Genomic DNA, 13,620 nt, shown 5'->3' with positions numbered 1-13,620 from the left:
TTAGTTTTGCAAGTAAACTACACTTCAGAAATCTATACACATTTGCACAAATGTATATATATATATATATATAAAATTTATTTTCAGGATCTCCATCTTCTTGCACTTTCTTAACTGGCACTGAAATAAGTGGCTTGTTGGACCATTTCAAGATCAACCACATTGGTGGTGGTCTGAAGACCAGACTAGGGAGCTATGCAGATTATTAAAGGATTATTAATGAACCAGATTGTTATAATAGTTTGTAATAGATTCTAATCTATTACAATAATCTGATAGATTCACAATAATTTTATTAATCTGAAGTAAAATTCTACAGCTGCTGTTGTTTAAGCACCACGTCACCAGGGTACCCATGTTGCAACAAAAATTACATTACAGAAGTGCTAAGAGCCTGTAGAAGGCTCAATTCATTGTTATTCATGCTCAAGAAGAATAGATAGGGATTTTTAAAGAAAATAATATGCTAAGTTTATTTATCAGAGGAGAACTAGAAAAATTAGCACCTTTAAGGGAAAAAAAAGGAACAAAAAAAAATCAATAAGAACCCCCGGACATAATACTTTTAAAAACAAGAATTACCACTGATCCAGAAGAGGGCGCTCTTTAGACCTTGAGTCAATCCTAAGTACAGTACAGTATTATTTTCCATTTTGCACTAACAGAGTTTGAGGCCTTCAGCCTGATATAGCCTGTTCAGTCACTACTACTGATGCAATGCCGCTAATACTACAAGGACATACAGTTCTGAAAAGACACGTTTCATCAACAGTTCCCCAGAAATCCAGTTTAAAATTTGTGCAGGTTTTATGTGACATTCTAAAAAAGTGCACAAACCTATTTCTTTTCTGAATCAAGTACATCTGTGCATCAAGTGCTTAAAAAATCCAATCTTCAACATATGATTTTAAAAATGCTTGAGCATTCTTTTTTTTTTTGGAAATAGCAGCATCCGTGGAGAGAGAAAGTTAAAATATCAGGAAGGTGACTCCTGTCAGAAGTGGGAAAGGTAGAAAATGAATTTGTGTTTGGTTCCTAGTATCTAGAAGGCTGATGGCATTCATGGGCAATGTGAGGTACTAGGGCACAGTTGTGTATATGTCTTTTTGTAGGCTTGTAGCACTGGAAAAGGCCACAGAAAAAGGAAAGGGTGAGACCATGGAGCCAGCTGGACACAAAGCTGAGAATTTTATGACTGAACATTTGGTAGACTTGAAACCAATGTACTGCAGGTCAGCAGACAGAAGGGTATAGATGTAGGAGATTGGTATGGATCTGGTTAATGGCAATAGAATGCTGGATGAGCTCAAGATTTTGGAAGGTAAAATGTGAAAATATAATTAAGGCAACGCTGGTCTTTAATTAACAAAATCGCCAATGACAGTACCATCATGTGAGTCTGGTTTGAAGATAAGGAAATCTCACAGCCATAGCAGTGGGCAGTCTTTGAGATGGAAAGAACTGATAACTTAGCTTAGGTTAACCAAACTTGAGACTGGACAAGTGAGGAAGATAAGATCGATGATTAGGGAGTAGAATGTGGGATGGAGGCAGAAGGAAGGAGCCTCCAATTTCTCAATGTTTAATTTCAGGATATCACACATGTCCAGTACTGGATATCAGCTAATCAGTGTGGCCCTCCTGAAGTGGAAAGTCAAGAGAGAGTCGGTGGTAAGTGAGGATATATATTGCTAGTGGGTATATAGAGCTTGACATCCTACCTGTGGAACATTGATCAAACAGGTGGATCTTTTGTATTTCCCTTTGTTTCTCTCTTTGGGGGAGAACTCTGGAAAACGGATATAAGGGAGGGTCTGCTTTCTCCTTCAAAGACCCATTGAAATTGTGTTAATTACACCAGTAACAGCTGGCCATGGTTTACAATATGTATTTTATTTAACGTGTGGCTCTTATTGCAGTACAAGTCTGAAGATTGTATCTTTTTGTTTTCATGATAGTATTATTTTCTAATTCCGATTGATACTGCAAACCGCTGCACCATTGCTTTTGTGTTGAGGCCTGTTTGAGGAGAAACACGGGAGGCCTTCCTGGGCAGTGCGGTGGAGTTTGATGTTAGGTAGTTGTGAACTTACTTCAGGATCTCTCCGGGGAGTTCGTGGAATGTTTTGCAGCTGAAGCAATCTGCAGAGTACAAAAATTAGCATTTTGATTTCATTTCTAACACTCCCACATTCCCATTGCTCTAAAAAGAGTAGAATAACCAAAGGTCATTTGTTTCAAAACCACCTTCGCTTAAACTCCCCCCTCCCATGCATACTTTCCACGGGCTGTGAATGCAGAGGATATGCAGACTTTGAACGCCAAACCCCCTTCGGAAGTCGGGATGTTCCCGCGCATAAAATACGCTAACGATTGGGGGTTTCCCAAAATGTTCACACAGCTTCCAAAGTGTTCAATTACTCCAACAGAAGTTCGCCACGAAAAAGGGGGAAAACTCTGCGAATTGTTACCCCAATAAAAGTACCCCGTGAAGTAATGCACCACAGCACATCCCACACTGGTGACAGTAATGGGAAAGGATTCTTGTACACTATCCATGACTTGGTGGAGCTTCCCGTTGTTCAGTGGACTGCACGCACCAAGTGTGGGTATTTTCCCTCATTTCCCCACTCTGCACACTGTGTTCTCTATTTAATTGTATGTACTTGCTATCCTGCGGAATTTCCCAGCGGAAAGCACGGTCTTTTCGTGACTCGAGCAGAAGGCGGAGACATGAAACCCCGCCCAGAAAAATCCCCGAAATGCGAAGTTTTAAATCTGTTGCAGCTTCCACCACAGCTCAAACGCGACGGTCGAGCTCGCTGGCTTGGGAGCTACTCGATTTTTGTGGGTTTTGTGTTTTTTTTTTAAATTTCTCGCCCCTTGTGTCCCTCTTTCGCGGGGAAAACTTTTGCTTGTGTTTGAAGCATGGCCGACTACGTCTTATTTAACAATTGCATCGATGGCTTGGATCAGCACTTCGGTGGGAAGGGCAAGTTGGACGCTGCGAGCGGAGCGGTGCAGAGCGGGGCCGGCGGCAAGCTGGCCGGGCTGTGCGAGGAGCGCTGTGACAGTGGCATCGGCTCCATGAATGAGAAGGACGAGGAGGTGTTGCGGGAAATCAGGGAACTCAGCCTGACCGACAAGGCAGAGGCGCCCCAGTCTTGGAAAGACTTCGTCTCGGAAGACGGAGATACGTAAGTCGTCTGGAAGCTGTTATTTAGTTTGCATTTTTTTTGTTTCTTTTATAAAAAGGGAGAATGCAAATGCATCTTACTCCAAAAAAAACCTTGCATTCTAAAAGTGCATCCGTAAAAAGTGCTCGCTGGGCGGAGGGAGAGACATACCTAGTCTAGTAACTCAACATTGTAATTAGCGCGTAAAGTGAAAAAATGTAGAGTTCAAAACAGATTGGAAAATTTATGCTTAATTTATGAGTTTTATTCCAACTTAGTTTTCAGTCAGATTAAAATGTCCGTGCAGAAGTTTCTGCTGGGGTTGGGGGTTGAAGAATTGTTGAGAACACCATGTTCTGTCGAGGCGCTGGGCGGTGCAGTTCCTGTCTAAGCCTGGAAAGTCCCTGGCAGGTGGCCAACCTCTGGTTAACTGATAAATATTTAACAGTGTGGAAAGTACCCAAAAAAACCGAGCTTGCGCAATCCTGGAGAGTTCCGTCACTTGCCTTGCGCTGCCCGAGGCCCGAGCGGCAAGTTTTAACGTGGCATCTCCCTCCTTTCAGGTTCCTTCATCTGGCCATCATCCATACTGCCAAAGAAGTTACTCTCCAGATCCTCAAAAATATCCAGGATGGAGATCGGTATCTCCACCGCCAGAATAACCTGAAACAGGTAGCTATGATCTTTCTGTTTGCAAGTTTATGCTTTTTTTCTTAGTAATATTAGTTGCCTTTTAATGCTCTATTGTTGTAAATTTGATTGCTTAGAAGCTGGGTGTAAATGGCTATAAAGAACCGGGGCGCTGATGAAAGGGGTGGTTTCCTCAGGCTGGGAAGTCCCGGGTGTATTAATAAATGCTTTAACTGACAAATGGAACAAAGACGTCACACTTAGTTTTCCTGTTCTGCCGCTTTCCATTCAGCATTCTAACTGGAATTGTTCACCTTTTTTCCCATGTTCCCAGAGTGCCATGCATCTGGCAGTGATCACACAACAGACGGATGTGCTGCAGTCTTTGCTTTGGGCCGGAGGAGACCTCGGACTGAGGGACATCAGTGGCAACACACCTCTGCACATCGCCTGCGAGATGAATCTGTTTGAGTGTGTCAGCATCATCAATGAGTTCTGCACAAGACGTGATATCCAAAGCCTCCTGGATAGCAAGAACTACAATGGTACGGTTATCTATTATTTCTACAGGCCCACTAGGAATCCTAATACCTCATTAAATTTGAAATTGAAATCTTTAAATTGGAAATTGACACAAAATGTAACATTGGATACTTCTAAACAAAATCATTTGCTATTTTATGCAGTTCTTGTTTTGGCAATAATATGGAATTTACATGAGATTTAACATCTTTGAATACTGGTTGTTGCAATATTTGAAACATGTCCATGTTTTTCAATTTCAGGTCTTACCTGTTTGCATTTGGCGGTGAAGAACAGACTTCCCCATATGGTGAAATACTTAATACAGCTAGGAGCTGACATTAATGCGCAGGTAAACGGATTGATTGCTTTCTTAATTGCTTAATATCTAGTTAATATATGGGCTAATAACCGGCCGGTTTTCCCTTGCACGTTGGTAACCACAAGGTGTGCTTTCCCCCCCCCCCCCTCAGGAGCCGTCCAGCGGTAGGACTTCACTTCATCTTGCAGTGGAGGAGCAGGATGCTGAAATGGTGTCACTGCTGGTGCAGTGTGGAGCGGATCCCAATGTCCTAATGTACAATGACTGTGCGCCCTACCACCTGACCTTGGGACGGGATAATCTGACGATACAGAAGGAACTTATCAACGTGACAGATCCATCCCTGCACATTTTCTATGAAGATAATCAGATGTGGGATTATGAATCTTCTGACTGGGAGGTGAGCGAGCTGGAAGGAAATTATCTATGCAATGTTTAAAACACACACCTTAGTAGCTGATAATGTGGACGACTAAATTTGTATGGACTAAAACTGTCGTCTTATATAATATGAGGTGAAATATGTTTGCCACCAAATTTGTTGCTCATGTGTTAATTCTTTATTTTCCCAGGTTCCTTTCTCATATGATGACTGCGTAATTGGGGGACGGCCGCTTGGGTGCTGAAGATGATTCCCCTTACACATTGCTACTCTGCACTTTCTGTATTTCAATTCGTCTAAGGAGTTGGAGACGTGTATTGAAGCATGGTTACCCAGTCATCTCCTTTGATGAGAAACACCAATGACAGACACTAAAATTTACAAGTCATGCAGCTGTGGGTGCCCATGTATCTTAAATAATTTTAATGTAATTTAAAAAATATCCAGAAGCAGAGGATGTGATGATGTAAGTTATACTGTAGATGTAGAATGAGATCTTCTGGTGTAAAGGGATTTATTGAACGCACTGTATTCTCAATTGCATGGAGCAGATGACTGAAATGTTATATTTTAGCATACTTGGGTATATTTGTCATGTATAAAGTGTAAATGTGTAAAGTACTGTAAATACTGTACATTATCTAGTGAGAATATTTGATACAACTCTTTGATATTTATTTTTGTCAAATAAAGTAAATGAAGCATTTAAAATTCTTTGTGTTACAATACATAAGTTTAGATAATATTATAGGGATGTGCATATTGTGTGTTTCACTTGCATACAATCTGTGGCACAGCACCTCTCAAAATCCATTTCTGCTGTTCTCAGTAGAAAACAGCCATATGCACTCAAGACAAGTTGAGGAAACCTATTGAAAAAAATAGGGCAGAGGTATTGGTTTATATTGTCACCTGCAGTGAAAATCTTGTCTTGCATACTGTTCATACAGATCAAACCATCACATGGTGCTTTGAGCTGGAACAGTAGCAAAGTAGGAACACTACTGACAAAGCACCATGTGTAGGTAAATGATAGTGTAAGATCATAAATTAGATCACAAAGCCAAGAGTTTGATAGCAGTGGGGTAGAAAGGATTAACATAAACCTTGCATTACTGCAGTGTATGCAGGAATGAAATACCATGGTCAGCAGACAGAAGTATTCCAAAAAGCCCGTAGCACAAGGCAGTGCTACTTCACTTCCTGTATTAGCTGGAAAAGGACGACTGAGGTCAGTGAGTTTGCACAAATGAAATATGGAAGGGCACAATTGGCATTCGTTACTGTTCTTAGAACTGAGGCTTAACAAGAGATTCAAGGGGATGTTCAGACTGATGGGTTTTAATACGTCACTGAGTAGAAATTGCATATCAGGAATATTGTTAACCAGAGGAAGTGGGTGAATGATTACTGTCCAAATGAATTCTGCCATTGAGCCATAAACTTCAAAGCTGCAGTGCATTGTAACTGGGTGGGAAGTTTCCTGATTTAGATCTGGCAATGGTGAAGGAACCATAACATATCTCCAAATCAGGATGCTGAGCGACATGGAGGGCAACCCACAGGGTGATGGTGCAGTCTCCATGCACTTTCTTCCCTTTGTCCTCTTGTGATCATTGTAATGGACTAGAAAAAAGAGATGATGGTGTTAACAGTGGTGGCGTTTACTAGAGGGTGGCCATGTCCTACATCACATAAGAGCAACAAGGCAGGATGGCAGTATTCTGCTCATCACCTGCATTGTTCCAGCCCTCGGTGTGTATACACACACACAAGGATGTGATAGCTTACATATGTGAAGAGATAAAAAGAGAACGGCAACCCCTCAGAGAGTCTAAGATTCTGTGTTTCCAATTCTGTAATGTCGTTGCTGGAAGCACTCAAGGACGGACTTGCTTACCCTCAGATTTGTCTCCTGATAATCTACCCAAACGTTCACCTTTCACACTCCGCAAATGTGAGCTCATCTAAAATTCTGTATTTCTTGCCAATCAAGTGATGCTTGAGCTGTCTGATATACAGCAGCTTCTACTTTAGCAGACCGTTATTAAAATCCGCCTTCTGCTTCCCAAATCCATCTGTAAGTACACTGCCCAATCTCAGTAACGTGTTTCCACCCTATAACATGTCAAAGCTCCGGTTTTGCGAGTTAACTCCATTAATAAAAAAAGTCAACATTTCTACACTTTATCTCTCGTCAACAAATCAACCATGATTTTTTTTTGAGATTCATCCCAAATTTTAGGTTGTGTCTCAGTGATCATAAAGTTGAATCATAATTTGAAGTCAAAAGCTGGCATCGGAAGTTTGAAGATTGTGGCTTGGCACTTTAAACCCAACAGCATTTCTGCGGCAAATCTGCTGGTTTGGCTCTCTGGAAAGAAAATCCCTCTTTGCTTCAGATAGGTTATATAGTTTTAATAGTCATTGTTATTGGGGCAAAACATTAGGAGTCCACACTAATCATTGTTACACATCAACACCAAGCTACCAACTCTATCACATAGGTTGAATTTTATCTTGTTTGTAAGTAGTTGTAAATGAATGAAAAAAAGGATGGTTTGTGTCAATTGGTGAGTTTACTGGGGCCAATTTATTAGATATCCCTGCCTCTGCAGATGTTAATGTTAAGAATATTGCAAACCATAGGTTCTTAATATTTCCACTTGCTCCCCACGCCCACATGTTGGAAATATTAAATTCTCTTCATACGTTCTAGATCTTCTGTTGGCCCTAGGGACCGTGAGGCTATTATAGCTTCTCACCACTGAGCCCAGTTTAGATTCTCAAATTCAACACAGATAGAAGGTAGAACTTTGTGGGGTAGTGGCACATTAATAAAATTTGTGTTCCATTAAAACATGGAAAACATGTCTGTTTTGTTTTAAAGTGAAACCTTTCTTAAACAACGTAGAAATGGTTGAAGTGAAGCCAGAGAAACTAAAATCAGGAAAGGAGAGGGCATGAGAAATGGAATTGGCCTATGCTGCTTGCAGGTGTAACTCCCCTTTACAAGGCAGGAGACAGAAAACCAGGAACTAAATATAGACATTAGTACGATACAAATCATGGGGAAATTTTTGAAAGCTATTAATAAAAGACTGTTAACAGAGCATTTGGAAAATAAAACCAGGATTGGACAGGGCCAGCATGAATGTATGAAAGGGAAATTAAGTTTGAAAAATCTGTTAAAATCTTTTTGAGACTGTAACTAACAGAATAGATAATATGGTGTGTTTGGATTTTCAGAAGGTCTTTGAGCTTAATAAACACAATTTGAGTACACTGTTTCGGGCATTAAAGATTGCACTGTGAATTGGTTAACAAGCAAAAAGAAAGTCTTTGAATGAATAAGTAATTTTCAGGTTTAGAAATTGAGACTAATGCAATCCCAGAGAACTGGCAATCCATAACGTATTTCAAAATTCAAAGCAAGTTTATTATCCAAGTACATGTCTGTCACCATATACAACTGAGATTCATTGTCCTGTGGACATTCACAGCAAATACAAGAAACACAATAGAATCAATGAAAGAACACATCCAACAAGACGAACAAGAAAGAAAGTAAGCAAATAAATAAATAGGTAGATAAATAAATAAATAAATAAATAAACCAATCAATCAATCGACAACATTAGATGAAGGATCCTTGAAAGTGAGTCCACAGGTTTTGGGGATCGTTCTGTGTTGGGGTGAGTAAAGTTGAGTGAAGGTATCCTCTTTGATTCTGTAGCTTGATGGTTGAGGGTTATTAACTGTTCCTGAACCTGGTGGTATGGGACCTGAGGCTCCTGTACCTTTGTCCCAATGGCAGCAGTGAGAAGTGAGCATGGCCTGTACAGTGGGGGTCCTTGATGATGGATGCTGCTTTCCTGCAACAGCACTCCATGTAGGTGTGATCAGTGATGGGGAGGGCTTTACCCATGGTGGACTGGGTTATATCCACTTCCTTTTGTAGGATTTTCCCTCCAAAAGCATTGGTGTTTCCATACCAGGCCATGATGCAAGCAGTCAATATACTCTCCACCACACACCGATAGAAGTTCGTCAGAGTTTTAGGCGACATGCTGACTGTTTGCAAACTTCTAAGTAGAGGCACCCATTGATATGGATGAAGGGAATGAGTGCAATGTACCCAACTTTGCTCATGACACAAAAGTGGGGCATACTGCAGGTTATGGGATAAATTCAGAAAGATTTCAGGGAGAAATTGGTTAAGGGAATGGGCAAGAACATACAGTATCAGATGGAATATAATGTGGAACAATGTAAAGTCAATCACTTTGATAGAAAAAAACAAAAGCCGAGTGTCTTCAAGTGACATGTTTGAAAATTGTTGGTGTTCAGTTGGACCTGGATGTCCTTGTACAGGAATCACTGAAGGTTAACATGCAGGTACAGCAAGTCATTAGAAAGGAAAATGGTAAGATGGTAAAGGCATTTGGCTAAATTGTGGTACTAAAAAGGGCCCTGGAGAGATCACGTATGGAATATTGTTAACAAGTCTGATCTACTTGTGATTGAGGAAATGCTTTAGGGCTCTGAAGGCTCATCAGCCTGATTGATGTGGTGGAGGGTTTGTGTTTTCCTGAGCTTAGAGAAATATGTGAGTGAGTGTGGGGGGGGGGGGGTCGGTGTAGAGAGAGGGGAAGGAGGTGGATGGTGGAAGTGTCGAGTTGGAAGGGCAGAGGTGATCTCACTGAAGTGTCAGCTATTCAGAATGGGCAATCTTTGGAATTCTCTATTAAAGAAAGACGTGGAGGCTCAGTTGATGAGTATATTCAAGACAAGGGCTAGTAGTTTTTGGGATGATAGGTTATGCAAGGCTATCAGTTTATTGCCAGAAAATAGCGCTGAGGTAAAAGATCTGCAATGAACGTTGAATAGCACAGCAAAGTGGCTTAGTACTGCTTCTAGTTCTCATCTTCCTTGGTAACGGGGGAAATTATAATGTTTTGTAGGTAGGTCTTGGGGAAAACAGACACAGGGTGGAATTTAAAGAGAGCTCCAAGAAAGCAGCACTCAAGTCAAATAAGGGTGAGTCAATGGAATCTTTTTGGAAAATTGTTTTAGAGATAGTTGGCTCATGGAAGGTGAAAAAAAATCATTGAAAAATCTCCTTTTGTCAACTCACAAATATTAGAAATCAAAGTGTGGTGTTGCTGAATTCATGTGAGATGGTCGCTGCTGGAAGCTGGAAGTAGTGTCACATTGGCGTTCCCAATACCGTATAAGAGTCAATAATGTCATCCATTAAACGGATTTAGAGTACTGTATGATTCACAGAGTAAGTAACAAAGCCTTTTATATAGCAGATTCACAGCATTGTTCCCTGGGTCCTGTGGAGAATAAAAGATACTTTGAGAGCATTGCAAGGCTGTAATCTAATGAAGAGACCCAAGTGATATTATAAGAATGAATGAAGCTATTGTTTGGATGCTGTAGTGAGGTACAAGGCTTGAATTTGCCACCTGTATTTTCTTGCTCTTTTCTCATGCCTCATTTTCATGTTAGAACTCCTTTCGTGTAGGTAGACAAGTAAAAAGCAGATTAATGTGTGTGGAACCATAGACAAATTTGCTGTTTTATAAAATGAAACCCGATCAGCATCATCTTTTAATTTTGTTGTCATTGGGTCTGTATTTTTGCCAAATTCTGTTCTGGGTGTGTTGTTGATGAATGACCGGTAAAAGTAATTAAGTTCACAATGCAATTCATTACTATCAAAATGGGGTTAGTGTTGTGTAACAGCTGACTTATGAAGCACCTGCCTGCATTTCATCATCTTTACAGGGAACACAGCAATGAAGAAAGCTCATTCACCCCTTCACATCTGTATGACTGCTCTTATTCGAACTTCACATCCTTACAAAATAAAGACCACACTAACTACTCAGTGTAGAAAATTGCAACTGATTTAGCAGATCCAAGCATTTAGGAAAAATAATTATAATTTCCTCTTTGAAATTACTTCCTGATTTTACTTTTGAATGACATACATCTAAGTCTCCCACATTAGGAAATGATGTCTCTATGCCCAGTCAAACAATTGCTTATATAGTTTTAGACATCTCCTATCATTCCTCAAGACTCCAGGAATGCACACCAGGTTTATGCATCACTCATTATTAAAAGCTTTAAAGATTGTATATTGTACTGGTGAACCTTGATTGCACTTCTCCCAAAGCTGATGTATCCTTTCAGAGCTGCAAGGTCAAAAAGTGCAGCTGAAGTCTGACAAGGCTCTAAGTAATTAAATGTCATTTTGACTACCAGTCCTCTTAAAATAAAAGGCAGCGCTGTATTAGAATAAAGACAACATTACTAATTTTCAATCAATTTCTGTTCACTAATTCCTCTGCCACTCCACAAGCGAAGTCAGCTGTTTGCAAGGGAAATAAAATACGGAATTTTTCACATTGCATTTCCCTGGAGGAAGTAACCAATTGGGTGGTTTCTACTCAAGCATAAAATTCCAAATTTCTGAAACTGAAAACCAAAGAGTTTATTTCCCCTTTAGTAGAACAAAAAAGGCATATGAAAGAGGAGCATATGCACTCGGAGACCACTTCATTAGATACCTCCAGTACATGAAAAAGTAGCCTTTGAGTGTAGGTTCATGGTCTTCTGCTGCTGTAGCCCATCCACTTCAAGGTTCAATATGCTGTGCAATCAGAGGTCCGTACCCACTATTGTGTGGTTATTTGAGTTACAGTCACCTTCCTGTCAGCTTGAAGAAATTTGGCCATTCTCCCCTGACCTCTCTCATTAATAAGGTGTTTTCGCCCTCAGAGCTGCCACTCACTGGGTGCTTTTTTTCTTGTTTTCACGTCTTTCTCCATAAACTCCTGACTCGGTTGCACGTGAAAATCCCGGGAGATCAGTAGCTTGAGTTTCTCAAACCACCTCGCCTGACAACTGACAATCATCCCATGGTCAAAGTCACTTGGATCACATTTCTTCCCTATTCTGATATTTAGTCTGAACAATAATGGAACAGACATGACTATGTCTGTATGCTTTTATGAATTGAGCTGCTGCCACATAAAATTAAATTTTTGCCTTAACGAGCAGGTGTACAGGTGTACTTAATAAAGTGGCCCCTGAGTGTGTTTTTATCAAGATCACATATTTTCAGTGGCTTTGATTTTAGAATCATTTCTCACTGGCTTTGCATACTGACAAATACTCACAGTTAGGACACCTTTCTTATTTTTATTTCTGTGTGTTTACTGGGATCCGGTGTATTTCCATGTATTTATAATGTTCTTGCTTAAACTATAAATTTGGTTGAACATGTTGTATCATGCAAAGAACCAGGCGTGTATCAGCCAGTTCTGAAAACTTCTATTTGTATGCAGCATGTGTCCTGTTACTAAGGAACTCTACTTGCCACCATTGCAATAACCATGGGAATGGAATGTGAGGAGTACTTTTAAATTAATGACACTCTTAAGTTAGTTGGGACTTTTGCAATTTTCAACGTAATATTTTCTTTTTCTCTCTCTGTTGTTTCGTTCTTTCTTCTGTTAAAGTACACAGAAAATGTACTCTCCCGTTTCTCATTTATGGAAATTAGATCTCAGCTCAGGGTTCATAAAACCATACCAACCTTCTGAAATGAATACTTTGACATTATGACGTACTACCCAGTGACTCTTGAAAAAATTTGCCAGTTTCCTGTGTGTTATTAATCAGATATAACTTAAAGACATAGATGGTGTGAAAGTAAAGAGTAAGCATAGTTATTATGGCAAATTGAATTGCTTAACACGTGGCATAAAGCTCAACACCTATTAACAAAAGTCTATGTAAGTTTGAATGATTCAGTAGATAAGATGTATTCCATTTGTCCCTAAGACAAATGGCCCGACTTGCTTGAGCAATCTGGTCTTATTTATGCTAGAACTTTGTTATTTAATAAAGACTTGGAAAAGACTGTTTTCAGTTGCATTAATTCATGACACTGCAGAGTTCTGCCTGCTGCTCTTTATTTTCCCTCCATAATCCAGCATCTGCTGTCTCCTAATCATATAACATGGCTTCACGGCATACCTAACTAAAAAATTAAAAAATGTGTTAAAAAATGGCAAGTAGATACCGATTTACAAAGGCTCCACTTAAATAGAACATCACTTCATTTGTCGTTCTCCTTGAAGTAAAATGTAGCATTGCAATAGACATCTGGATAACATTTTGGTCCCAATTTATGGTGATTGGTATTCACTAATTCCTTTGCATTACCACCGATAATAGTCCCTTCTGGAATTTTTTTCAACTGCAGTTGTCAAAGATTTCAACAGGACAGCTGGCCTACTCCTCATCATAATCCTGACCTTGGTCTCTTCCTTTGTTTTTGGGCTCCATGCCTAGGTAATCAAGTACTTTGACAACCTCTGCACCCATGGAAGCCCAAGAAACATTCCCATATTCCTTCCAAACTTCTCAGTGATTTCCCTTTTTGTGGTTGTACTGAATACTTTAAGAAAAGTCTCTCATCATATTACATGCTGGTGCCCTGAGGAAATCATACCACCCATTTTTATTGGATTTAACATTTGCTGCACAGTCAGCTTAATGTCAGA

The 13,620-nt window shown here is 40.0% G+C and overlaps 1 protein-coding gene and 1 long non-coding RNA gene across 2 annotated transcripts; one reads left to right on the top strand and one right to left on the bottom strand.

Annotated features, from left to right (window-relative positions):
* Positions 1-1,874: 1,874 nt before the first annotated feature.
* On the bottom strand, positions 1,875-2,642 carry LOC140725037 (uncharacterized). The gene is made up of 2 exons (XR_012098243.1): positions 2,472-2,642; positions 1,875-2,142 (listed from the first exon to the last, which is right to left on the bottom strand). It is a non-coding gene; the product is annotated as an uncharacterized lncRNA (long non-coding RNA).
* Positions 2,643-2,773: 131 nt separating this feature from the next.
* nfkbiab (nuclear factor of kappa light polypeptide gene enhancer in B-cells inhibitor, alpha b) lies at positions 2,774-5,743 on the top strand. The gene is made up of 6 exons (XM_073039973.1): positions 2,774-3,197; positions 3,740-3,848; positions 4,141-4,351; positions 4,592-4,680; positions 4,802-5,050; positions 5,223-5,743. The coding sequence occupies exons 1-6, from the start codon at positions 2,929-2,931 to the stop codon at positions 5,274-5,276; spliced, it is 981 nt and encodes a 326-aa protein (XP_072896074.1). The 5' UTR covers positions 2,774-2,928; the 3' UTR covers positions 5,277-5,743.
* Positions 5,744-13,620: the final 7,877 nt, after the last annotated feature.

This window comes from Hemitrygon akajei, chromosome 3 (genome assembly GCF_048418815.1).
Source record: "Hemitrygon akajei chromosome 3, sHemAka1.3, whole genome shotgun sequence".
Classification (NCBI taxonomy): Eukaryota; Metazoa; Chordata; class Chondrichthyes; order Myliobatiformes; family Dasyatidae; genus Hemitrygon; species Hemitrygon akajei.
This window is presented reverse-complemented; position numbering and strand designations above follow the sequence as displayed.